At 40.5% G+C, this 15,314-nt stretch overlaps 2 protein-coding genes across 2 annotated transcripts; both read left to right on the forward strand.

The window, feature by feature from the left end:
• Positions 1–331: 331 nt before the first annotated feature.
• LOC107487856 (uncharacterized) lies at positions 332–2,085 on the forward strand. The gene is made up of 2 exons (XM_016108542.3): positions 332–812; positions 1,697–2,085. Exons 1-2 carry the CDS (start codon positions 703–705, stop codon positions 1,893–1,895), a joined length of 309 nt encoding a protein of 102 aa, XP_015964028.1. The 5' UTR covers positions 332–702; the 3' UTR covers positions 1,896–2,085.
• Positions 2,086–11,694: 9,609 nt separating this feature from the next.
• On the forward strand, positions 11,695–13,018 carry LOC107487807 (zinc finger BED domain-containing protein RICESLEEPER 2-like). Its single transcript, XM_021143714.1, has 3 exons — positions 11,695–12,426; positions 12,507–12,825; positions 12,915–13,018. The coding sequence occupies exons 1-3, from the start codon at positions 11,695–11,697 to the stop codon at positions 13,016–13,018; spliced, it is 1,155 nt and encodes a 384-aa protein (XP_020999373.1).
• Positions 13,019–15,314: the final 2,296 nt, after the last annotated feature.

Consider the following 15,314-nt stretch of genomic DNA (forward strand, 5'->3'; position numbering starts at 1 on the left):
TCGGTTTGGCCCGTTCGGTCCAATCTTGGTCCGAATTCTATAAAATTGATACCGAAATTCTCATCTCAATCTCCTCTATCATATTTAGCCATAAAAATCACATTTTAGGCTTTCTAGAATGAATTCTCATTTATGGTTAATTAGCCGTTAATTAACCGGGTTTTACATACATCACGGCATCGTATATGATAGATTGTACATTTAGATAGTTACTTTATATTTATATTTATGCATTTTCATAATTTATATATTTATTTAATTTAAATAAAAAATCCTTAGAATAATACATATGAGAACAAGATTATATATGCATTAAAAACTTAGTGTTTTTAAAATTTTTGTTGATAAAGAAAAATTTTTCTTTCCCCAACAATAATATGCAACCTTTCTGGACTCAAAAATTAAGTAGTTAGCAGAGGATTCAGTAGTTTTACCTTCCTGCCCCTAACTGGAAATCGAACGTGGCCGGAAAATGAGTTTGCAGGGTTGGGTTCGTTGATTCGCCTCCTAAACCCAACGATTCTTCATTCTTCTTTTGTCTTCGATTTGCGGCGACCTTGATTCCAAGATTACCAATGTCCTACCTCCCTCTTTGCTTCCAATTTTCCTTTTTTGATCTCTGAAATTGGCGTTTCCATTGCAGTTCTTAAGCAAAGTAGTTTTTTTTCTCTCTGGGGTTATCGGTAGAAACTGGGAGAGAATATGATAACTCGCTCTAAACTTGCGGAGCAGCTCAGAGAATATCAGATCCGATCCCAACACAGCTACTCTCCCCTCACTTTCTTCTCTCCCAAGCTCTATTTTCATTCAAGGTAACACTTTTTTTCCCGTTTCGATTCCTTTTTTCACTCCTCCAATTGGAATTAACATTTAACAGTTTGTTAGGAAGTACAGGTAAATAAAGGGAGGAAAAAAAATCCTTTTGTCTTGTAACTATTAGATATCAGTAGAGTACCCCCTAAATTTCCTTTTAGGGTTACAGAGAAAAGGGAAATCTTGAATAGCATCATGTCTTGTGATCATTTTGTAGCTAAGGGTATTTGTTTCACTTCAGTTGTTAATTGTGATTGAAAATGATTCATACAAGCTTATGAAGAGCTAAGGTTTCTTCTGGTGAAGCTAAGATATGCTACCCTTTAGATATATCTTTTCTGATCAAGCTTGTTATAGTAGTTTTTGAAGTTGATCCTTTTTCAGCTATGTCTATTGGGATGTAAATGTATTGCTGAACTGATGTCTAGTACACCTGCATTTGATTTGATTGGATTTGATTTATCAGTTATAGTCCACAATCCACACTGTGATTTTTCTTATGGACCATGAAAGTACCAAGTGTTTTTTATTCCATAACAATGAAAGCACTTCATCTGTTTCCATCTCTTTAGTTTTATGTAAGATTTAAATTGCAAGTGAGAATTTGCCATATTTGGTTTTGGTCCATTACTGAGGATTCCATTGTGCAGTATCTTGTAGCACTTACAAATGAGGGTCAATTTGTTAGTATTCTACATTTCTGATAAATAAATCCACTGTAGAATTGGATGCTCTCTTGAAAGAGAAACTGGGTAATTTGCAAAAATTGGTCAAGGTTCCTTTTCTGTTTGATTTATTAATGTAATAATGTTAGAAATGCATTTGAAGATTATGGCATATCATTGGTGGTATTATGCTTGACATTTTTCTTGTGTTATTGCAGGGTTGATGTTGCTGTGGCAATTGGTTTCGCTTTATTGTTCACCATGCTGGTGGTCTTATCGGTGATGACCCTCTATTTGAGGTGTTTTCGGCTTTTTTTGGTTGTCATAGGCTTATGTATATTTCTTCCTGTGCGCCTAAGGCTGTCACGACAAACACTGGCAAGGAAGAGGGAAAGAAGACTGCCATTGTCCATATGAACTCATTCTGGTGATATCTCACATTGGATACAGCGGCAGGCAAGGGATTATATTTCTTGGCTGTTAGTTAATTTGTTCCTTGATATGGACATTCTTGCTGCTGCCCACAGAACATCTTCCTGCCTCTTTGAGCTGGAAATGGTATTCTTGAGCTCAACACATATGCAAAAACTAAGTGAATTTTCTCTTACTTTGTTTCTTGATTAGCTTTTAGATTTGAAACATCTGAGCATCAAGCTAAAATGATCTGCAGTTAGCCTTTTCATACATTATCTGCAGCTTTAATAGTGTAGAGGTGTATAATTTGCAAATGTAAATAGTTAAAGGAAATGAACAAATATAAATAAAACATTCAAAACTCTGGAAATTGCAGCCTAGTTGTCCAAGAAAATTATGGTATGTCCAGTCACTACCTGATGCACTGACTTCTTTATAACTTCTTATCATTAATCTTTCTGGTATTCTCCAACTCAATAGATCTTCTGGTTGAGATACTAATTTCAGCATGCTTCCTCCAAAATCTGTCCAGGTAACCTAAGAATGCTCTGTTTAATTGAATGATGACGATTGAGTATTTCAAGTGGGGTTTATATGCAAGTACGTAGGTGTCCCTTTTTGTTTTTGGTTTAGGCAATAAAGAAGTCCTATTCACTTCATAACGAGCAAGGTTAGAATGGAGATTGCATGCTGTATACAAAGCAAAATCCAAGGCCAATGTAATCCTCGTTTGTGAGTTGCTTAGTGCTGTCATGGTCCCTTCTCGTGCTACCTTTAGGACATTGCTCAAGGCACTGAATATCATGAGCAAGAGAATAGAGAAAAAATAATTAGCATATGGCCCTCCATCAGGTATTTCTTATGTTATTTGGGGCTTCTTTTGGATTTTAGATGATATGATCCATGCCTAACAATTATTCTAGCATCCTTGTGATTCTTTTCTATCTGCTACATAATCTCCAGGTGTCTTTTTCCATGCAGACACTTACTCCTACCAAAATGCCAAAAATATCTCCTCATGAATATATTTGTTTAGTAATCTTTTAAATAAAAAAAAAAACGCTTTTATAACATACTAAAATCAAACTCTACAATTTATTATTTAATTGCTAAAAAGAAATAGTTTTACATGAAAATGATTATAAAATTTTGTTGGAGTATCCATTTCTTTTAACCATAACTATGAATACTGGATAAGGAGGTATCCTTTGGAGGAGAAGCTAGGGAGAACTATCTCATCACTGTTTCCTGTTTGTAATACTTTAACAGGAATCTAATCCAATGAACGTTCATTGGTAGCTTCGTATGATGGCATTTGACCAACTTCAATAGATATGTCTCGTACTTATATTAACATGATATATGTATATAAAAATCAGTCATCGTATATAATATATATTGAAATATAAAAAATATATATTAAAAATAAATTAAACAATATATGTATTTATATATAAATATATTATAACTATTTTTTGTGTATATGTAACATTTTTATACATATATAACCTCACGCATGATATATTGCATTATTGAAACTTGAAACACATGAAAAATGTTTATTAATATTCCGCACATTTCTTATTTTTATTACGGATAAGCCAGTTCAAGCTGATTTCTACATGCCGTTATGTTAATGGCGTGTTTTGAATTGAATTCTTTGCTATTGGGTACGTTTGGAGAAGAAACGTGGTTGCCGTGGTTATATTAATAATAGTTAGATGGAATTGTTTTACGGTGCCTTTTGAGATATGTGTTGAACATTGATTTTTTTTTTTCAAAAATATTATTTATATACTAAAATTAGTCACCATGTATTTATATATAAATATATTTTTTGTTTAATATATTTTTGTATATTTTATATTCTAACATATTTTATATTAGTGGCTGATTTTGATAGTTAATTTTAGTATATACCTAATACAGTAATTCATTTTTTATTGTTTGCTTATGTGTGACCAAATGAAAGATTACTCAGTTACAAGGCTAAAAAGCGAAATTATTGGACACAATCCCACTTAGTTTATAGTTTAAACAAAATCAACTCAATAAGTATCATTAGTTTTGGGGGGTTGAATGGTCTATCAACTCAATACGTATCATTAGTTTTGGGCGGTTAAATTGACCATTTTGTAGCACTTAAGAAACTTGTGTCTTAAGCATTATGTTTGCCTATATTCATTGCATTCTTGTATGTTGTATTTGTAAGTCAGCAACAAATATAATTTTATTCAAGGAATGAATGAATGCATTGGTGGGGAGATGAGACGTGCATAGCCGAAAGCAAAAGTGGACGAGCTCAAAATGTGTAGCAGTTCCCACCCCGTACTCACCTCTTTACAAAACAAATCTTTTGCTTGACCAAAAAATCTGAAAAAATATAATACAGGTTTTAATTTTCATGCCTCTCTTTTTCTTTAGACTTTATTTACTTATTCTATCTTTTCTTCATTCTCTCATTTTGTCTTTTCTTTTATATAAAAAAAACCACAAATAAATAAACTTCAACTTTAAAGTGTTTTTAGGTTTCTAGTAATTTTAGCTACTAAAATTATTTTTTGAGTAATTACCCAAATTAGTTTCAAGAATATTAAAAATAGACATTTTAGTTTTCAAGAGAAATTAATACACAAAAATATTTTTAAGGTTTTACTCAGACAGATAAATCAGTTTTTAGTTTATCTTTCGATAGAGTAATTACCTAGATCAATCTCTAAGAATTTTAAAAACAGACATTTAGTCCCCCAAAAAAGTTAATACACAGATCAATATCCAACGTTTTTTTCCACTAGACATAACAATCTTTCGTTAAAAAAAAGTAAAATAAAATTATTATTATTATTATTATTATTATTATTATTATTATTATTATTATTATTATTTACACAATAATACTGTACCATATTGTTCCGCCCCAATCCACAAGCAAATCGGGTTCGGGTATCCTCCGCGAATCGACCCACGGGTTCTCCAACCCACCAATTCACCTCATTCTCCTACCTCGTCAGAGCATCTGGACAGTTGGAAAGGAAGCTTCCAGGAAAGAGGATCTGCACATGTGGGACCCACTTTAGTACAGACTATATAAGGGGAGGGTCCTACCCCTCCCCCCAAGTACGTCACCTACTTTACCCTAATTGCCGCCTCTGGTATGGACGCTAACTTGAGCGTTGGAGTCCTTGCAGGTGGCACTCCCCCCTTGTCAGCTCGGAAGAGTCTCATCCACCTTCCTTCCGGAGCTCCTCTAGGCCAAGCATCCAGCAACCCACCAATTCTCCAGCTCCATTTTACTAGACCCGTTTCGGACCCGAGCAATCGAACATTGGCACCGTCTGTGGAGACCTAGAACAAATATGGCGGCGTTCCCGCACTCGGACGAGCTCCCTGAGGAAGGAGGAGCTCGCATGAGAAGCAGGGTGAGCTCTACGGGCGCCTCTCGTGAGTTGTCGAGGCCGGTGACGCAAAGAGAGAATCAACACTCCCAATCTCTCGAAAGGTGCCCTTTCGAGGGGACGGGGGTGACAACTCAAAGATCATGTAGGAACTCATGCACGGGGTACGGAACCTTAAATTGGCGGCGCGAGATCGGTACCGACCCTCTCGCAGCAGGGACACTCGTCCAAGCCTGTCCCGCACTCGTTCTCCATCAAGAAGGTCGGAAAGTTGCGAACGGAATCCGGAGAGAGAGGATGGGCGAGCCGGGACCAATGCCCGTACTCGCTCCCATACGCCCAAAAGGACGGAGGGCCACGGGAAACCCAGGGAAACGGAGAAAGGAAAAAACGGGACCCCGTCATCATAGGGGAAACCCCTTTCCACCCCTCCATCCTCAAGGTCCGCCTACCCAAGCACTTCGACAAATCGACGGACATGAAGTACGACAGGACCAAGGACCCTCAAGAACACCTGGCGGCTTTTGAAGCCAGGATGAATCTTGAAAGGGTCGGTGATGCAGTAAGGTGTCGTGCGTTCCCGGTGATGCTGGCAGACTCGGCGATCCGGTGGTTCAACGCGCTTTCGCAAGAGTCCATTACGGCCTTCGCAGACGTATCGCGCAGCTTCTTAGCCCGGTTCACCACACGCATTGCCAAAACAAAGCACCCAATCAACCTGCTAGGGATCACCCAAAAAATAAAAAAACTGACTAGGAAGTTTCTAGACAGGTTCAACGATGATTGCTTAGAAATAAACAACCTAAAAGACTCGGTGGCCAGTTTGTGTTTGCGAATGACCTACTAAATGAGGATTTTTGGAAGCACCTCACTGCTAGACCCGTTTGGACGATGCAAGAAATTCAGAATGTAGCCAAAGAATGCATAAATGAAAAGGAGGTTAGTCAGGTAGTGGCTGCCAATAAACGGCAGCCGACTAACCCCCATCCTCGCCAACTCGTCTACTCGGAAAGACAAAAGGAGACCCTAGGGAAGGGGAATTGACAAAGCAATCCAAACCATTTTCTCGGGTGGGAAAGTTCACCAATTATACCCCCGTCACAGTCCCTATAACGGAGGTGTACCAACAAATAGTGGACAAAGGGATCCTATCAAAACTCCGGTAGTTGAAAGACAAGACAGGGGAGAACAAGAGCTTGTACTGCGACTATCACAAAGACTTTGGCCACAAGACGCAAGACTGCTTCGACCTGAAGGACGCCATAGAACAAGCCATTTGTTAGGGGATGTTAGCTAAATTCTCCGAGTTCATAAGGGAGCCGAGAAGACGGGAGCGCGAATGATCCGAGGAGGATCGCAGCCGGGTTGTGAAACAAAGGCAAGGGACCACAGAGAACGCGCACAACACTCATATGGTAGTTGTCAACGTAGTGGTAGGGTGGGACTCGCCCCCCAAGTCAAAGTCGGGAACAAGAAAGGACGTCAGAATCATGGCTACGTCGTCAGGGACCCAAGGACTCAATCCAGGGGCCCTCCCAGGATATCCTTTGGCCCAGAGGAACAATGGTTACGCGACCTCCCAGAGAACCCACCCATGGTGATCACGGCACGGATTGGCACGAGCTTGGTCAAATGAATCCTCATTGACACGGGAGCTAACTCCAACATCATATTCAGAAACATATTTGATGCCTTAGGGCTCAGGGAGGCTGATCTCAAGGTTCACCAACACGGGTTCATAGGCCTCGGGGACAACTACATAAGGCCCGACGGAGTAATCGCCCTCCCGGTCTATGTAAGGTCGACCGAAGGAAAGAAGTCAGTAAAGACAGAGTTAGTCGTCTTAAGAGACTCCACAGCCTATACCAAGTTTCTGGTTATGAAAGTCGTCACAGATGATGGGGTCGTCAGATCCATAAGAGGAGATGTAGAAACGGCTATCGCATGCGACAACACCAGCCTTTCCCTGAGAAAGAAGTCAAAGGAGGCAGCCGGTGTATTTCTAGCCGACTTAGAAATCTCCCTCACAGCCTAAAGGAGCCCCTCGTGAAGACTATTAGAGCGAACGGCGATCTCTTTGCTTGGACCCCAGCCGATATGTCAGGAGTAGACCCCGATTTCATGTCTCACGGGCTGGCTGTAAAGCCAGACGCTAAGCATGTAGCGCAGTGGAGGAGGAAAATGTCGCAGAAAAGAGCTAACGAGGTGGCCAAGCAGACAGCAAGCCTGTTAAATGCCGGGTTCATAAAAGAGCTCGAATACTCGACATGGTTGTCCAGCGTAGTTCTCGTCAAGAAGCCAACGGAAAGTGGAGAATGTGTGTCGACTACTCGAACCTCAAAAAAGCCTGCCCCAAAGATTCTTTTTCCCTTCCAAACATTGACGCCCTGGTCGACGCAGCAGCGGGATACCGTTTCCTGAGTTTCATGGACGCTTACTCCGGGTACAATCAAATATCCGTGCACCAGCCTGACGAGGAAAAGACGGCGTTAATAACGCCGACTGGTACTTACTGTTACAAAGTGATGCCATTTGGACTAAAAAACACCAGGGCAACCTATCAAAGGATGATGAACAAAGTTTTTAGCAGCCTCATCGGCAAATTGGTTGAGGTATATGTCGACGACATCCTCGTGAAGACCAGTGAGCCGAACGATCTGGTAGGAGACCTTGAGACTGTCCTCAAGTTTCTTCATAAACAAAACATGAGACTCATCCCCCTCAAGTGCGTTTTTGCCATGGAGGCTGGGAAGTTCCTCAGTTTCATGATAACGCAGAGGGAAGTAGATGCCAACCCGGATAAGTGCGAAGCTGTCTTGCGAATGAGAAGTCTAGGTTGCGTTAAGGATGTGCAAAGATTGGCGGGGAAGCTCACCGCTCTATCCCGTTTCCTCAGTGCGTCGGCAGCAAAACCCCCCCTTCTTCAATATGATGAAGAAGGGAATAGCCTTCGAATGGACCCCGGCCTGTGAAAAAACATTCAACCACTTCAAAAGGATACTGCCAGCACCCATATCCTCCATAAGTCGAAGGATGGGGAATCATTATTTTTTTATCTGGCAGTTACGGATAAAGCTTTGGCGGCTACCCTCATCCGAGAGGAAGACAAGGTCCAACAACCAGTTTATTTCGTTAGCAAGGCACTCCAAGAAGTAGAGCTGAGGTACACCAAGCTAGAAAAGCTGGCCTACGCTTTGCCGACCTCGTCCATAAGATTGAAACAATACTTCCAAGGACACCTGATCACTGTCAAAATTGACCAAGCTATCAGAAAATTTCTACAAAAAACCCGATTTAGCGGGCCGCATGATGGGGTGGGCAATTGAGCTATACCAATATGATTTGCGCTACGAACCCAGGCATGCAATCAAGGCCCAAGCAATGGTGGACTTCCCGGTACAGGTAGTCGGGGACCCGCTCGAGGATACGAGCATACGGTGGAAGCTTCATGTGGATGGAACTTCCAACTAAGCGTTCAGAGGTGCAGGGATAATACTCAAAATCTCGGTCAGAGTGACTTACGAGCCATCAGTCAAGTTCAATTTCCCGGTATCTAACAACCAGGCGGAATATGAAGCCTTAATAGGGGGCCTGCTCTTGGCTAAGTAGGTCGGGGCATCACGGGTCAAAGTCAACAATGACTCCTAGATCGTTACCTCCCAAGTCAACGGGACCTATCAAGCCAAAGATTCCCTCTCCAGAAGTATTTGTAGAAGGTGAAAAAGTTGTGTGAAGATTTCGAAGAGATCACGATTCAACATGTACCCAGGGAAAGGAACGCAAGGGCCGACCTCCTGTCAAAGCTAACGAGCAAGTAGCCAGGGACGGGAAACCGATCCCTAATATAGGGGCTGATAAAGGAACCGTCGGTAACCCTCTATGTGACACAAGCGATGAACCCCCTCGTGGATCGATCCAATCCTCAGCTTCCTACAAAATGGCAAGCTCCATGAAGGCGAGCAAGATGCCAGGACGGTGAGGCGAAAAGCGACCAAGTATGTAGCAATACAGGGTCAACTATACAAGTGAGCCTAAACCCGCCGAGCCGGCCTGCGTAACCCGCCAAAAAAGGTAGACTGGGCTGAAAATTTGGGACTACTGAAAGACAAAAGCCCGCCTAACCCGCACCGCTTAAACCGTGGGCTTTGGCGGGGCGGGGTGGGCTTCCCCGGCGAGCTGAGGCATTTTTTTTAAGGGCTGAGCTTGATTGCTTTAGCCCAGAACCCATTAACCCAATTAACCCCGACCCGACCCGACACCACAATGAAACCCTACTGAATCCTTAATTTCAATTTCCAGATTTGCAGCTTCTTCGACCTCAATCCTTACCATCACTCTCAGTCTCTCACTCGGTGACTCCCTCGGTCGTCAACACAGAGGACAGAGCTTCAGCCTTCAACCTTCAACCTTCAACCTTCAGCTTCTCTAGTCTCTAGTCTCCACTCTCCTCCCATAGACCATAGTCAGTCTCACTCAAGACCTCAGCCCTCACGCTCGTTGACTCGGAGTTCCGTGATTATGTCGACCTCAGCCCTTACCTCAGCACTTCCGTCAACCTCAGCCCTCACGCTCGCTGAGTCAGAGTTCTGTCCTCACCCCTGACGCTCACTGAGTTGCAACCACCACTGCTGCTCCATCTAGCCGTCGTCGTTGCTGGTCTCGATCCTGGGCTCCTGGGTCTTGTCCTCTCGCTGCTGGTTTCACTCTCTGGGTCTCCTTGTCTGTCTTCATCACCGCGACACGGCTGCTCCTTGCCTCCTTTGTCTTGGTCCTCGCCTCCTCTGGTTAGTTTTCTAGCCTAGGGTTTGAGATCAGAGATTTAGGTTTGTTTGTTGTGTTTTGTGTTGTTTGATATAGGTAAATTAGGGTTTATGGTTGATAATGGTTATTTGATTATATCTGATGCAGATTCAGAAATTATTTGCTGTTTTTTTGTGTTGTTTGATAATGGTTTTGTTTTGATTATGGTTGATAATGGTTGATATTTGGTTCAATCTGATGCAGATTCAGAAATTGTTTGCTATTTTTTGTGTTGTTTGATAATGGTTTTATTTTGATTATGGTTGATAATGGTTGATATTTGGTTCAATCTGATGCATATTCAGAAATTATTTGTTGTTTTTTGTATTGTTTCATAGTGGTTGAGTTTTGATAATGGTTGATAATGGTTGATATTTGCTTCAATCTGATGCAGATTTAGAAATTGTTTGCTGTTTTTTGTGTTGTTTGATAATAGTTGAGTTTTGATTATGGTTGATAATGGTTGATATTTGGTTCAATCTGATGCAGATTCAGAAATTGTTTGTTGTTTTTTGTGTTGTTTGACAATGGTTGAGTTTTGACTATGGTTGATAATGGTCGATATTTGGTTGGATTGGATCTGATGCAGATTCAGAAATTGTTTGCTATTTTTTGTGTGGTTTGCTAATGGTTTATTTTGATTAAATCAGATGAGTTGATACTTGTTTTATTTCAGATTCATATAAACAATTTACATTTGCTTTTATTTCAGAAAATATGAATTCTAAAACTGTGAGTAACCTTGTTACTGCTGGAGTTGGTTCTGAGGCTGCTCCGGTCAAGGTTGATGAACCTAGTTCAAAAAGGCTGAGACCAGCAACATCCGATGTTTGGAATTTTTTCAAAAAACTCGGTACAGATAAGGATGGAGTAGAACGTTCTGAGTGTAAAGGATGCACGAAGGTGTTTAGAGCTGGAGGTAAGCGATATGGCACTTTTACTCTAAAACGACATCTTGATAGTTGTACTCAAATTAAGCATGAAGATATTGGTCAGACTATAGCAGAATTGCAACTTAAAATGGGTTCACTTAAGATTGATTCAGGAGTGGCTAGAGATATGTTTGCTTCTTATGTAGTTGCTAGGGATAAGCCATTCAATATGGTTGATGATAGGAGATTTAGAAATTGGGTGAAATATATTAGTCCAACTTTGAAACTTCCTTCTAGGAATACGGTTAAGGCTGACATAGTGAAAGTTCACAAGAGAGAAGTTGCGAAACTTTAAAAAATTTTAGTTTCCATTCCAAATAGAATTTTCTTAACATCTGATCTTTGGACTTCCAGTACCAATGAGGGGTTTATATGTTTGACTGCACATTTTGTTGATGAGAACTGGAAATTACAGAATAAAATTCTCAATTTTTGTCATATGCCTCCTCCTCACGCAGGATTTGAGTTGTCTTCTAAAATCTTTACGCTTTTGACTAAGTGGAAAATTGATAAAAAGATTTTTTTTCCATTACTTTAGATAATGCTTCTTTTAATGATACTTGTGTTGAACACTTGAAAAGTACTTTGGATGTTCATGGTTCATTGTTGTGTGGTGGTGAATTCTTTCATGTTCGTTGCTCTGCTCATATTTTAAATCTTATTGTCCAAGATGGAATGAAAATATGTGGTGATGCAGCGCATAAGATTAGAGAGTCTATTAAGTATCTGAGAAAATCTGAAAGTCGAATGGCTAAGTTTAAAGAATGTTTTGAAGATATTGAGGGACTTGAGTATACGACTGCATTATGTTTAGATGTTCCTACTAGGTGGAATTCACTTTATGCAATGCTTTCAAGTGCTATTTCATATAAGAAAGCTTTTGAAATGTATAAATTAAAAGAAGCTGGATTTAGGGAGTATTGTCTTTCATCAGATGAGTGGAGAAGAACTGAAAAGATACGTGATTTCTTGTTACCATTTTACGAAACTACCAAGTTGATGTCTGGAACTTCTTACCCAACATCCAACTTGTATTTTTTACAAGTTTGGCAAATCCAGCTTATTTTAATGAATAGTTTGAAGAATGATGAAGTGCTTATAAGGAACATGGGAGAAAAAATGATGATTAAGTTCAAGAAATATTGGGAGAAATACAATGTTGTTCTTGCATTTGGGGCAGTTCTTGATCCTAGATTTAAACTCAACACTTTGGTTCATTGCTATAATGAGATTGGTCCTATTAGTGCTAAAGACAAAGTGGAGCTTGTGAAGAGTAAGTTATACAAGCTCTTTGAGGTTTATGACCACAATTCCTCTACAACTGTAGAGAGTTCTTCCCAACTTTCAAGTAATTTTTCTCAAGCAACATCTTCTGCAATTGGAACTCAGCTTATTAAAATTGTTGGTGTAAGTATTTTTATCTACTTGGTTATATGTATTTTTTATTTTTCATGCTTTTTGATTCATATATTGTTTGCAATGCAAAGGATTTGATGTCTCGTAATCAAGAAGTTGAAGTGAAAAGTGGAAAGAACCAACTTGATATTTATTTGACTGAGGCAACATTATTTTGCAATGATGCAATCATTGATGTTTTGCAATGGTGGAAAGACAACCATCATCGTTTTCCAACACTATCACTAATGGCACGAGATTTGTTGAGCATTCCTATTACTACCGTGGCTTCAGAATCTGCATTTAGCATGGGTTCTCATGTTTTGAATAAGTATAGAAGTCATTTGTTGCCAGATAATGTTAAAGCGGTGATTTGCACCAGAAATTGGATACGTGGATATGATGATTTTGGTATAATTATATTTATGACATACATACTTGAGTGATTTTGAACATTATTATGTACTATTTTTCTAATATATTTATTTACTTTTTTCTAGAGGAAGATAAAGATGAGGAAGATATTGCAAAAGGAGAAGGCTGTTCTTCAAGAGTTGGTTCCAATGATGTTATTGACTTACATGAAGATAAAGATGAAAATTAAGTGTTTCAATTATGTTTAATTTGCTTTGAAGACTATTTATAATTATGCTTTTGGATTTTGGATTATATTTATTTTGTCTATGGGACTATTTATAACTATGTTTTTGTATTTTGGATTATGTTTATTTATTTTGGAGACTTTATATTTAATATTTGCATTTATATTGATTTAAATAGAAGATATGTCCTTATAAAAAAAAAGTTTGGGCGGGCTTAGCCAGCCATTAGACGAGACGGGCTTCCCCGCCTGCCATCCCTACCAAGAAGCTCGTTAGGGCAAGGTACTATTGGCCGTTCCTGATGTCGGATGCTCAAGAATTTGTGAGAAAGTGCAAGCCATGCCAAGAGAATGCTAACTTCCACAATTCCCCAGCAATGGAGTTAAGTTCAATGTTGGCATCGCAACCTTTCGCCCAATGGGGAATCAATCTCTTAGGGTCGTTTCCAGTGGGTTCCGGGCAAGTCAAGTACCTAATCGTGCCAATCGATTACTACACCAAGTGGATCGAGGCGAAACCGTTAGCCAGTATATCTTCAGACAACTGTCAGAAGTTCATGTGGAGACAAGTGGTCTCCAGGTTTGGAATCCCGGAGGTCGTCATCTCGGATAATGGGATGCAGTTCGTGGACAAGAAGTTTGGAGAGTTCCTCTCGGGACTGGGAGTCAAGCATAAATTCTCTCAGTGGAACACCCACAGAGTAATGGCCAAGTGGAAGCTGCGAATAAGGTCATCCTCAATGGCCTGAAGAAATGACTAGACCAGAAAAAGGGTCTTTGGGCAGACGAGCTCGCCTTGGTTCTATGGTCGTACAGGACGATGCCTCAATCTTCTACCAGAAAAACCCCGTTCCGGCTTACTTACGAGGTCGACGCGGTCATTCCGGTTGAAATCGGGGAACCAAGCCCGAGGCTGGAGAAAGATTTGATAGAAGCGGTGGAGAAAGATTTGATCGATGAAACGAGAGCGATGGCCTATTTGATAGAAACGGCGCTAAAGCAAAGAGTATCTTTAAGGTAAAACACCAAAGTGCTGAGGAGGAACTTCGTACCAAGCGATCTGGTGTTATGGAGAAATGACATCGAATTACCGACCCCGGGAGAAGGCAAGTTGGCAGCAAATTGGGAGGGCACGTACAAAGTAAGAGAAGTACTCGGCAAGGGAGCTTAGAAGTTGGAACAGTTGAGTCGGAGCGAGGTACCCAGAACATAGAATGCGGTGAACTTAAAAAGATTCTACCCTTGAAAGGTGACCCAGCCACTTAACCGGTTTCTCCTCTTTTGTTCATTACTGCTCATTATTCTGTCATTTGGTTTTTGTTGTCTTGTTTGCTACCTTGTTATCTCACTTGCTACCCCGTTTCATTTCATTATAAATACCATGAACATTTCATTATCCCATTTTCCTTATTTTAAGGGTTATACCTTTATTTTTCATTACACGGTTAACCAGGATTGATCACCCCGGAAGCCCTAGTTGGTACAAAAATACCACAAGCAAAATCTACCGCCTACCGGCCAAATGATAAGGCTAGAAGATAGCAAGTTTCAAATATTTTCCAAGGATAACTAATCGGCCTATGATATAATATAAAAAGCCTATCCACAAGACGATAAGGAGAATAGAAAGCGAATGTTTTCCAAAGGTAACTAGTTGGCTTAAAACAAATATAAGGTGAGTCATAAGCGCTACCAAACGAGGGCAATACATCGGCCCAATAAGTTAAAGTATTATAAAACAAGGGCAACATATCGGCCCGACAAGTTAAAGTGTTGTAAAACAAGGGCAGCGCCTTGGCTCAAAAGAAACAAAAAGTCCGACAACAAAGTTATAGAACTATATGCAAAGTAACAGATAACTACTGAGGAGCTCCCGCTTTCTTGGGGATGTCCACGATTTTGCCATCCCGAACCGTCTTGAAAGCCCCAACTAAGGAGGGATCAAGATCGGGTGCCAAGACGGCAATCTGAGCTTTGATCCCCTCCTCGGTTGCCATGACAACCTTCCTGGCATCCCTCACGATGTCCTTGTTCTTCCTCTTTAAGAAGGCGACCTCCTGTTGGGCGACCTGAGCTGACCTCTCGACCTCGCCATGTTTTTCATCCAGCTCTTTCAACTTTTTCTCTAGCTCTTTAACCTTGGCTTCAGCGGAGATAGTCTGACCCTAAGCAGTATTCAAATCCTTAGAAAGGGAAAGGTCACGCTCCACCAACCTGTTGATTTCAGTAGCATCCTCCTCTGCTTTCTTATCCTTCTTGGCAAGTTAGGTCTTGAGAGACCCTTCCCGGGCCTTCAGAT

Source organism: Arachis duranensis, chromosome 5, assembly GCF_000817695.3.
Source record: "Arachis duranensis cultivar V14167 chromosome 5, aradu.V14167.gnm2.J7QH, whole genome shotgun sequence".
In the NCBI taxonomy this organism is placed as follows: Eukaryota; Viridiplantae; Streptophyta; class Magnoliopsida; order Fabales; family Fabaceae; genus Arachis; species Arachis duranensis.

What these genes read in the sequence shown, in the direction of transcription:
- LOC107487856 (XM_016108542.3), top strand. Translation starts at nt 703, where the DNA reads ATGATAACTCGCTCTAAACTTGCGGAGCAGCTCAGAGAATATCAGATC. An exon ending in AAGCTCTATTTTCATTCAAG is followed by an intron (nt 813 to 1,696) that starts GTAACACTTTTT and finishes GTGTTATTGCAG; the next exon opens with GGTTGATGTTGCTGTGGCAA.
- LOC107487807 (XM_021143714.1), top strand. Translation starts at nt 11,695, where the DNA reads ATGAAAATATGTGGTGATGCAGCGCATAAGATTAGAGAGTCTATTAAG. An exon ending in AGCTTATTAAAATTGTTGGT is followed by an intron (nt 12,427 to 12,506) that starts GTAAGTATTTTT and finishes TGCAATGCAAAG; the next exon opens with GATTTGATGTCTCGTAATCA. An exon ending in ACGTGGATATGATGATTTTG is followed by an intron (nt 12,826 to 12,914) that starts GTATAATTATAT and finishes ACTTTTTTCTAG; the next exon opens with AGGAAGATAAAGATGAGGAA.